Consider the following 10043-nt stretch of genomic DNA (forward strand, 5'->3'; position numbering starts at 1 on the left):
CGTCACATCCTTTAGACCGGACCGCACCTCGTTGATATTAATTTATGATGACGCAAAGGAATCTTCAAAAATGTATTTATTATTGTGTTATGTTTTGGGTGGTATTTTGTGTTATTTTTAGGTTTAAATGACTAAATTCTTAAGGATATTTCATGGCATCAAAAAGTCTTCTTTGTCAACTTCCTCTGATGTCATCAACTCTCGCCGACTCACATGTGGTATGTTTTCTAGGCGAATCGGGATCTACTGTCTGTGAGCGGACCATGGTTAACCTTGTCATGTAACTTAAACATACACGGACATATAGTAAATATGTATACATTGTTACAGTTGTCTTTATGGCAGATGAGAAGTTTACGACGCTTCTGTATGGTGAGACGGTCTTTTTCTGGTAGAGTCAAATGGAGCGCATCGCTTTCCCCTAGTTTGGAGCCGCAGCAGTACGTCTCAACCTCAGCAGCCACGTCTCTGCGATGGACAGCACTCTGTCTCAGGTCTGAAAAGAATGGGATCTCTAACTCCAGATGCTACCAAACCGGTCGAGGGGAAAAGGCTATAACGGCAGAACCGGACAACGAAGGAACCGTCCGGTTGGCCTTTGTGGATCCAGACAGAGAGGAAGAGTTTGTTTTCCTCGAGCAAGACGAGTCCGAAGACCTCGGAGACTCGCTCCCAAATCATCTGCGCATCACGGACACCATGATAACCAAAGATAAAGCGCCAGTAAAGTCGGACTCTGATTCCCCTCGCGGGGCCCTTGAGCAGCAAGCGCGTGCCCTCGCTGGGTTGAAAGTCAAAGCGGACGAGTCGCTCATCGAGTTTCACGACGTCGGGTTTCTGGTGGAGGAGATCTCGAAGTCTCGGCAGAAGAGACGCAAGGAACAGAAGGTCTACGGCTCGCCAGACCCAGACCAGCCGGCCAGCGACACGCCTTGCTCTGGCTGCGGAGCCCTCATGCACTGTGCGGACCCCGACATCCCCGGCTACATAGCCAGCGAGAAATACGCGCGTCTGGTGGATGAAGGTGCGCTCTCTAAAGCGACATGCCAGCGTTGTTACCTGCTCACGAACCACCAGAAAGCGCTGAATGTCACCATGTCCAAGGAGGAGTACCGGGACATCGTGCGCACGATAAAACCACAGAAAGCTCTGGTTCTCCTGATCGTGGACCTCCTGGACCTCCCCGACTCCATAGTCCCGGACCTACCGGAGCTCGTGGGACGCAACAAACACATATTGATCCTGGGGAACAAAGTGGATCTCCTCCCGGGTGATTCGCAGAACTACTTATCGCGGATCAAGAAGCGACTGGTGCAGTATTGCGCAGAGGCGGGGGTCCCTGCTGGAGACGCGACAGACGTTCACCTGATCAGCGCCAAGACCGGCTATGGCATCGAGAAGCTCGTGTCCAGACTTCAGCTGCTGTGGCGCTACAAGGGGGACGTGTACCTCGTGGGCACCGCCAACGCCGGGAAGTCCACGCTCTTCAACACGCTCCTGGAGTCCGACTACTGCAAGTCTCGCGCTTCTGAAGCCATTCGCAAGGCTACTATTTCCCCCTGGCCTGGTAAGGGTCCACACACTTCTGTGTGTGTGTGTGTGTGTGTGTTTTTGAAGTAAACTGCTCATTCAGCTGACATTTCATTCTCTGACTGTGTGCGTGTGTGTGTGTTCCACAGGCACTACTCTGAACCTGCTGAAGTTCCCCATCATTAACCCGACTGCGCACCGCGTGGAGCGTCGTCAGGAGCGCCTGCGTGTGGCGTCTGTGCAGACCCTGGACGAGCTGCAGCCGGAGGAACAGCACAGGCTCCACAAGCTCAGCAGACACGCCTACCTCGTGGGTAAGGAGACGGAGAGTGTGTGTGTGAGAGACAGAGAGAGACACAGACTATGTGTGTGGCTGTCTGACAACAGTAGCTCAGCAGACACACACCTGTGTGTGTGTGTGTGTGTATAAATGTGGGCACATAGAGCTAAAGATGAAGTGGATTTGTGTCTGTGACATCAATGGATAGAGCATTCCTCTATGCTCAGCTCGGTGTGTGTGTGTATTCGGCCCCTCTCTACGTGGACATCACTAAAACCATCATTAAGGAGGGTTTTACCTTGCTGTGTGTGTGTAGGACGTGTGGGAAGGACATTCCGCGTGGAACCACGTAAACAGAAGGAGTTGACCTTTGACCCAGACCAGGAGAGCTATGGGCCGGAGGTAGAGGAGGAGGAGGGCGGCCGAGCCAATCAGAAGGCTGCAACTGAAGAGCTGAGCTACAATGAGATCAAAGACGCCCACTGGTTCTATGATACGCCCGGCATCACGAAGGACAAAGACGTGAGTGTGTGTGTTTGTGAGTGTGCCTGTGTTTTCTGAGAGTTTATTTAATGGCTGTTGTAGCTCATTGTTACTGTCCTAGTGTGTGTTATTGGTACTGATGTTGGGGTTCGCGATAGATCCTGAGTGTGTTGTCGGAGCGGGAAGTGAAGCAGGTGGTCCCGACCGAGGCCATTACACCGCGCACCTTCATCCTGCCCCCTGCCACCTGCCTCTTCCTCGGGGGTCTGGCGCGCATCGACTACCTGGAGGTGAGCACTGACCCCTCATCTCTCACCTCTGACCTTTGGCCTTTAGAGATGCAGTGGGCATCACTGCCAGGTGCTCCCTGCCCCTCAGCGCAGGTGAAGTGAGACTAGACTCGTATATGTTGTCTTCCTGTGTACAGGTGAAATGAGACTAGACTCGTACATTTGTCTTCCTGTGTACAGGTGAACTGAGACTAGACTCATACATGTTGTCTTCCTGTGTACAGGTGAAGTGAGACTAGACTCGTATATGTTGTCTTCCTGTGTACAGGTGAAATGAGACTAGACTCGTACATGTTGTCTTCCTGTGTACAGGTGAAGTGAGACTAGCCTCGTACATGTTGTCTTCCTGTGTACAGGTGAAGTGAGACTAGCCTCGTACATGTCGTCTTCCTGTGTACAGGTGAAGTGAGACTAGACTCGTACATGTCGTCTTCCTGTGTACAGGTGAAGTGAGACTAGCCTCGTACATGTCGTCTTCCTGTGTACAGGTGAAGTGAGACTAGCCTCGTGTTGCACAGACACACACACTCTCAGCTCTGTCATTTACACTGTGTGCGTGTTGCAGTGTTTCCCCTAGAAATTTTTCCAGCAGCGGTGCTGTTGATCGTAGGAAGCCCCCCAAAAAAAAAGAGAACATTTTGAAAAAATTACTCCTTAAATGGTGACTTCTGGTGGATTTTGTGAAAGAAATGGACAGATTGAGTTACAAATTATGACATAACCATCAACACAAGCATTTACAAAGCATGATTATTGCAGTACTTGAACAGGATTATTCATGTTTTTCTTTCACCTTTTTCATTTACATTATAATGTAATTAGCCACTGTACAACTGTACACTGTAGGCCACTGTACAAACTATTACTATTTAGAATATACAGTGCTGTGCACAAGTTAAGACATTTATTTATATAATAACATTTATTATTTACGATACATGATACATTAAAAAATAATGATTGATGTCCTATTTTTTTTTTTTTAATTAAGGCATTAAGACAAAAGGCAAAATATGTTTTTTATTCCTCCCTTTAGTCAATTTCAGCAGGGGTGTCTTAACTTTTGCACAGCACTGTATAAACTATATAGACTTCTCTTTCATGCCATTACAATACAGTGTAATGACATGAAAGAGAAGTCTATATAGTTTATACTGTGCAAGTCGTATTGAGTGCCTGTCACTTTAATGCCGTGACGACCCGTGAGGCTTGCTTGATTCTCACGGTTTTAAGCTAACTTAGTAGCGTTGTTGTGCATTGTGCATAAGAATATGTGAATGAAATTAATTATGTTTCCCATGTCATTTGGTAAAATAAATGCTCAAAAACTCGAAGAAAATCTATCTTGGATTATAGCAGATAAGTGTCTTGTATCATATCTATAATTTTGGTGAGCTCTACAGGAATTAGAAAACTATCTCAGATGGAAATGATTGCGTAATGCGTATCCTATTACTCAAATTCAATTAAACCCACCATTAGGCTAGCTAGACCTGATTTGTACAGCCTTGGTATGTTAGCAACACAGGGCTTGAAAGCATTGCCTGTATCACAAACAAAACGAAACAATGCGTGAAATTTATCTGGGAATAGGCTACTGAAGGTAGAGGCTGAGCTATCTCTGGCTGGTTTTAATTTGGTTCCTTGGTTAACATAATGTAGGCTACGTTTTTTTGCACAAAATTGCCTCTGCTAATAAACTTAAACATAAACACAAACAAGCGTGATCTCCTGTGGAATCCCTGACTGCGCCTTCATTCAAAGTTAGCCTACTATTATTTGTTGACATGAAACCTGAACGAACGGCAGCTGTTCCTGAAGTTCACTTGTGTCTATTTTTTTTTTAATTAGGCAACTTTTTTGCAGTGGCAGCTTTGAATTCCAGGGAGCGCCTTCTTTGCTGATGAATACATTGTAGGGGAAACATTGTGTTGATTTTTTGTTACATGAGATAAGTGTGTGTGTGTAGGGGACTCACTCGTGCTGGTTCTCAGTACTGGCGTCTTCCAGAATTCCTGTTCATGTGACCACTCTGGAGAAAGCAGATGGCATCTACCAGAAGCACGCTGGCAGAGAGCTACTCAAGGTGGGTGTGTGTGTGTGTGTGTGTGTGTGTGTGTGTGTGTGTGTGTGTGTGTGTGGGATTTGGAATACACCCTCTTTCATGTTGAAATGCATGTGAGCGTTTTTATGTTGTGTTGTGTTTTTTAATTGAAGTGTGTATGTGTGTGTGTGTCATTTGTAATGCAGGTCCCTATGGGAGGTGAAGAGCGTATGAGGGAGTTCCCGCCTCTTGTTCCCCAGGACTTTGAGCTGATTGGTGAAGGTCCTGACACCGCTGTCTGTGACATCAAGCTGTCATCAGCAGGTACACCAATCAGTGTGCAGCAGCTATAAACCCGCCTCATACTCAAATGCCTACACTCTTATAGACCTGACCCTGATTCCTGAATCAGTGATTCATTCAGCTCCTGTGAGATCACACAAGAACCAAATGAGTCATAGATTCAGGAATCAAATGGGACATGCATTAGAATTTCAGGAATCATATGAATCTCAGACTACAGATTCAGGGGTCACGAGTCAGGGAATCATGTTCCTGCTGTTTATGTGTAGCTGGCCTCTCTTCCCTCACTCTAACTCTGTGTGATTGGTTGTTGTGAAGCTGCCCCCCCCATCCTGACTGTGTGTGATTGGTTGTTTTTTAAGCCCCCCCCCCTGACCCTAACTTTGTGTGTGTGTAATTGGTTGTTGTGAAGCTGCCCCCATCCTAACTGTGTGTGTCATTGGTTGTTGTGAAGCTGTCCTAAATGTGTGTGATTGGTTGTTGTGAAGCTGCCCCCCATCCTGACTGTGTGTGATTGGTTGTTGTTGTCCCTAAATTTGTGTGTGTGTGATTGGTTGTTGTTGTCCTAACTGTGTGTGTGATTGGTTGTTGTTGCAGGGTGGGTGGCGGTGACAGGGCGGGAGGGTGACCGTCTCCGCCTGCGATGTCACGCCCCAGAGGCTGCTGGGATGCATCTGCGCACGCCTCCGCTGCTGCCGCACATCGCCATGGTGAGGGGGCAGCGGATCAAGAAGTCGCCGGCGTACAAACCCTGTCGCCCCCCCACACAGCTGGACACCAGCCTCGCCCAACGCAAGGCCAAGAAGAAGAGTTGAGGAGCTGCGTGTGTGTGTGTGCGAAAAGACGAAGGGCTTATTATGTGTACGGTGGTTCCGGAGCATGTTGATGATCTCTGTAGCGGCCATGTTGGGTCAGCTCGTTTAATCTGCTGGCCAGACACCGAACACACGCGACTGCTCAGCTGAGCTGTTCATGAAGATCAACACACTATGCAGCCATCCAGAAACTGGCCTGTGTCTGGCGTGTGCGTGCGTGTGTGTGTGTCTATGTGCTCTGATGATGTGGGAAGCTGGATGGGCAGATCTAACCTCTTAATCGCTCACTGTATTATTTATACTGTAAATAAATGTATATCTTTTTTGTGAAAACGTGATTTCTTATGTTCATTTGATCATTTGAAGGTCAGCTGTTTCTTTGACATCACCAGTGTTGTGTGTGACACGTTACAGTAACGTAACTACTTTTTCGGGTAAAAAGTAGTATAACGCGTTACTACTGAAAATTTGGTAACAAAACCTAGTTCCTTTTTCAAATCGGCGCAACGTTACTTTTCCCAGGAAAAGATTTGACAGTGACACTGCTTTCTTAGCTGCGCTCTTGCGCAATAGTCACAAGCTATAAAATAAGCCCTTATGTATTTTGTGTTCACCTATATACCCATAAGATGTATCGAGGCTGTTATTTGATATTGTTTCATAGGGCTTTAGTGGTGGTGTTGAAGCCTATAATAGCCCAATGTTTTCTTGTCAAGTGCTCAGTTTGTGGCATTTTTTATAATAAAGAGCACAAAACAAAATATTTAGTTAATTAGTTATGTCCTCCATAGTAGAACTTTTAGGACATATTACACATTTACTTTTACACATTTAGGAACAGATATTGGGTTCTGCCCAAAGTAAAAAAAGTAAAAAAAAAGTTAAAAGTTACTTAAGTAAAGTAACGGATTACTCTTTTAAAAAGTAACGAGCAAACACTACTTTTTAAAAGTAACTTCCCCAACACTGGACATCACCCACGCACACAAAGGATTTAAAATACACAACTTTATTGAGCTCACCATCTCATACAGCGCACCTTACACAAAACAAGCCATGAGGGGAGGGGAGGGAACATCTGGGGGGTCTGGGAGCACAGCGATTGGCTACTCCATCAGCAAAGCCCCAGGCCAGTGGAGGAATTGGATTACAGAGATTTGGCCAAACCTCAGCTCATTACCAAGACAACACAGAGTACATGGCATCGATGGGGATGTGGATAAGATATACGATAAAAGAGAGACAAGAGATAACACATTTACACTGCTGAGACGAGAGATAACACATTTACACTGCTCAGACGAGAGATAACACATTTACACTATTGAGACGAGAGATAACACATTTACACTATCGAGAGACGTCTCTACAGGGGAAATGACCAGACAATGGCATGAGGCACATGAAGAGGAAGTGGGGGTCCTAACCGTCTACTGAGTGCATTTACATCGGGGTCAAAGATCACAGTTCAAAAGGTCAAGCCTGTTAGATCACAAGGTCAATATCTTCTACTTTGGTATAATAAACAGGAAGGGAATATTGCACCAAACATCCTACAGTGCAGTCTGTGTGTGTGTGTGTGTGCGCGTGTGTTATCATCATCCATGTTACAGTGCACATAATATAAGGATGAGGCTGTACTCAGAGACAGAGCCGTGTGTGTGTGAGTGAGAGCGAAAAATGATCTGATTGTGTGTGTGTATGTGTGAGAGAGAGAATATGATCTGATTGTGTGTGTGTATGTGTGTGTGTGAGAGAGAAAATGATCTAAGCTTTGGAGGCACAGATGAGTGTCTGTGGGGGGTTGGTCAAGGCCACCAAAAACCACCACCGAGAAAAAAATGATTGTCAAAGCAGCGAGTAGCTCAACTCATTAAAAAAGAGGAGATGGTGGAAATACAAACACACACACACACATAAACACATCCTGTCTGGACAAGTTCACAAAAAACTGTCTTTGGAAAGTGGAGTTATAAAAAAAAGAAAAAAAAAAAAGATTATAATAACCCATCAGGAGTGTGTGTGTGTGTGTGTGTATGCGTCTCCTTTAATTGCAGTAATCACTAGACCAGACTTGAATCTGACCTGGTACGGTGTAACATGGAGACCTAACACACACACACACACACACACACACCCCGGCCCCTGCCTCTATGGGTGCGTCTCACTGGGTTCCCTGTGGGGCGGCGGCGTCCAGGTAGTACACATTGACCAGGTGCCTGTTGAGATGGCGACGGTAGTCCATCTCCTGCGGAAAGGAGCGGTCACAGAAGATGCAGGTGTGTGTGTGTGTGGCCGTCTTGGTTTGTGTGTGTGTGAGTGGGGGCGAGGGCAGAGAGTGTGTGGGGGAGGGCAGCGAGTCGGTGGGGTGGGGGCACTGCCCCTCTCAGCCCTGAGTCCTCGCTGCGCTCCGAGGCGCTGTCGCTGAGCTCACTTCCTCCGTCGTGACTGTGGATGCCCTCGTCCTCCTCCGCCTCCGCTGGCGCGGGCCCCGAGGCCGACCCTGGGGGCAGACGCGGCGGCGACGACGGAACACTATCCGTGGGGGTCAGCAGTTGGTCAGGGGTAGGCAGGGGGTGCTCCGTCATCTGGGAAAGATCTAGAGCCGTCTGGGGCAGGTCTGTGGAAGGTTGGGGCAGATCTGTGGAAGGTTGGGGCAGATCTGGGGCAGGTCTGTGGAAGGTTGGGGCAGATCTGGAGTCGTCTGGGGCAGGTCTGTAGAAGGTTGGGGCAGATCTGGAGCCGTCTGGGGCAGGTCTGTGGAAGGTTGGGGCAGGTCTGGAGCCGTCTGGGGCAGGTCTGTGGAAGGTTGGGGCAGGTCTGGAGCCGTCTGGGGCAGGTCTGTGGAAGTTTGGGGCAGATCTGGAGCCGTCTGGGGCAGGTCTGTGGAAGGTTGGGGCAGATCTGGAGCCGTCTGGGGCAGGTCTGTGGAACGTTGGGGCAGATCTGGAGCCGTCTGGGGCAGGTCTGTGGACCATTGGGGCAGACGTGGAGCCGTCTGGGGCAGGTCTGTGGACCGTTGGGGCAGACGTGGATTTGTCTGGGGCTGCTCTGTCGTCTGGGGCAGGTCTATGGAAGGTTGGGACAGGTGTGGAGTCATCTGGGAAGGTTGGGGCAGGTCTGTCGTCTGGGGAAGGTGTGGGTTGGTCTGGGGCAGGTCTGTGGGACCGGTGGTCTGGGGTTGGTTAGGCGAGACAACTCTAGGGGTCTGGAGGGCCTGCGCGGCTAAATCGGCCTTGTCTTTAGGGAGCTGCAGCTGGTCCTTTGGGATCCTGATCTTGTTTCCAGTGATGTGAAGTCTGCTGGTTGAGGTCTGATGCTGGTAAACCGGAATCTTGAGTTTGTCTGCCGGCATATGCAGCTTGTCTGCTGGAGTCTGGACCTCCTTTTTAGAAGGTCGGGGTTCAGATGTAGTGACCAGGGCGTGAAATGGACGAGTCTTGTCTGTAGTAGTCTGGGGTTTCTGTGTAACAGTCTTGGTTTTTTCTCTGACGGCATGGGGTTTGTCTGTGACGGTCTGGGGTTCGTCTGTATTTATCTGACATTTGTCTTTGACAGTCTGACGTTTTTCTATGACAGTTTGGGATTTGTCTGTGACCATCTGGGGTTTGTCTGTGACTGTCTGGCGTTTGACTGTATTAATCTGACATTTTTCTGTGACTGTCTGGGGTTCGTCTGTATTAATCTGACGTTTATCTTTCTTTTCCTTTCTGTCTTTCGCAGAGTCCCGTCCAAGGGAGGGGCAGTCCAGAGCCAATCCCAGCAGAGGGGCGGGGCCAAAGTGGCAGGGGGGAGTGGTTGGGGTGGGCGGGCTTAGATCTGTGTCCATCTCCGCCTCCTTCTTGTCTTTCAGCACCTGGGTGCCTTTGGCGTCCGCGCCCGCACGGGGGAGGGGGAGGGCCGCGAGGGAGCTGAGGGGGGCGGACTTCAGCTGGTCGGGGGTGGGAGGGGGCGTGTCACAGGAGGGAGGCGGGATCTGTGTCGGCGGCTCCGGTTTCCTGCGTTTGGGTTTGGCTGGGCTGCTGTGTGTGGGAGTTTCTGATGACCCTGACTTAGGCTTTTGCTGCTTCCTCTTCACCGCCTTCCTCTTGGCTACCATGGAGATGTCAGCCGACTCACCAACGTCTACCTGGGCGGGGCTTGCAGCAGAGGCCGGGCTTGCCTGATTGGCTGAGCTGGTCTGAGGGGCGGGGCTTGCAGCAGAGGCCGGGCTTGCCTGATTGGCTGGGCTGGTCTGAGGGGCGGGGCTCTGTTGGGCTTTGGGCGGGCGCTTGGCGGGCCTCCTCGGGGTCTTCTTC

General features: G+C 49.1%; 2 protein-coding genes across 3 annotated transcripts in view; one reads left to right on the forward strand and one right to left on the reverse strand.

Moving 5' to 3' along the window:
- The first annotated feature begins 198 nt into the window (after positions 1-198).
- noa1 (nitric oxide associated 1) lies at positions 199-6078 on the forward strand. 2 transcript variants are annotated; one of them, XM_048263456.1, is made up of 7 exons: positions 199-1567; positions 1680-1844; positions 2127-2332; positions 2452-2583; positions 4553-4669; positions 4834-4951; positions 5528-6078. In XM_048263456.1, exons 1-7 carry the CDS (start codon positions 313-315, stop codon positions 5743-5745), a joined length of 2211 nt encoding a protein of 736 aa, XP_048119413.1. In that variant the 5' UTR covers positions 199-312; the 3' UTR covers positions 5746-6078. The 2 variants fall into 2 exon arrangements, with proteins under 2 accessions (XP_048119413.1, XP_048119414.1); XM_048263457.1 differs by lacking the exons at positions 4553-4669; positions 4834-4951; positions 5528-6078 and adding an exon at positions 2808-3197 and having other exon boundaries at positions 2452-2676.
- Positions 6079-6830: 752 nt separating this feature from the next.
- The window catches only part of rest (RE1-silencing transcription factor), an 11100-nt gene continuing 7887 nt past the window's right edge, over positions 6831-10043 (reverse strand). Inside the window, 3 exon segments of the mRNA XM_048263689.1 lie at positions 6831-8099; positions 8101-8712; positions 8763-10043. The exon segment at positions 8763-10043 is cut by the window's right edge and continues 811 nt beyond it. Coding sequence (XP_048119646.1) covers positions 7910-8099; positions 8101-8712; positions 8763-10043 — 2083 coding nt within the window. The 3' untranslated portion in view covers positions 6831-7909.

The sequence above is a fragment of the Alosa alosa genome, chromosome 14 (assembly GCF_017589495.1).
Source record: "Alosa alosa isolate M-15738 ecotype Scorff River chromosome 14, AALO_Geno_1.1, whole genome shotgun sequence".
NCBI lineage: Eukaryota > Metazoa > Chordata > Actinopteri > Clupeiformes > Clupeidae > Alosa > Alosa alosa.

Excerpts from the sequence above, each read along its gene's own strand:
- noa1 (XM_048263456.1), top strand. The coding sequence starts at position 313 with ATGTATACATTGTTACAGTTGTCTTTATGGCAGATGAGAAGTTTACGA. Across the intron at positions 2,333-2,451 it reads GCATCACGAAGGACAAAGAC|ATCCTGAGTGTGTTGTCGGA; the intron begins GTGAGTGTGTGT and ends GGTTCGCGATAG. Across the intron at positions 4,952-5,527 it reads CATCAAGCTGTCATCAGCAG|GGTGGGTGGCGGTGACAGGG; the intron begins GTACACCAATCA and ends TTGTTGTTGCAG.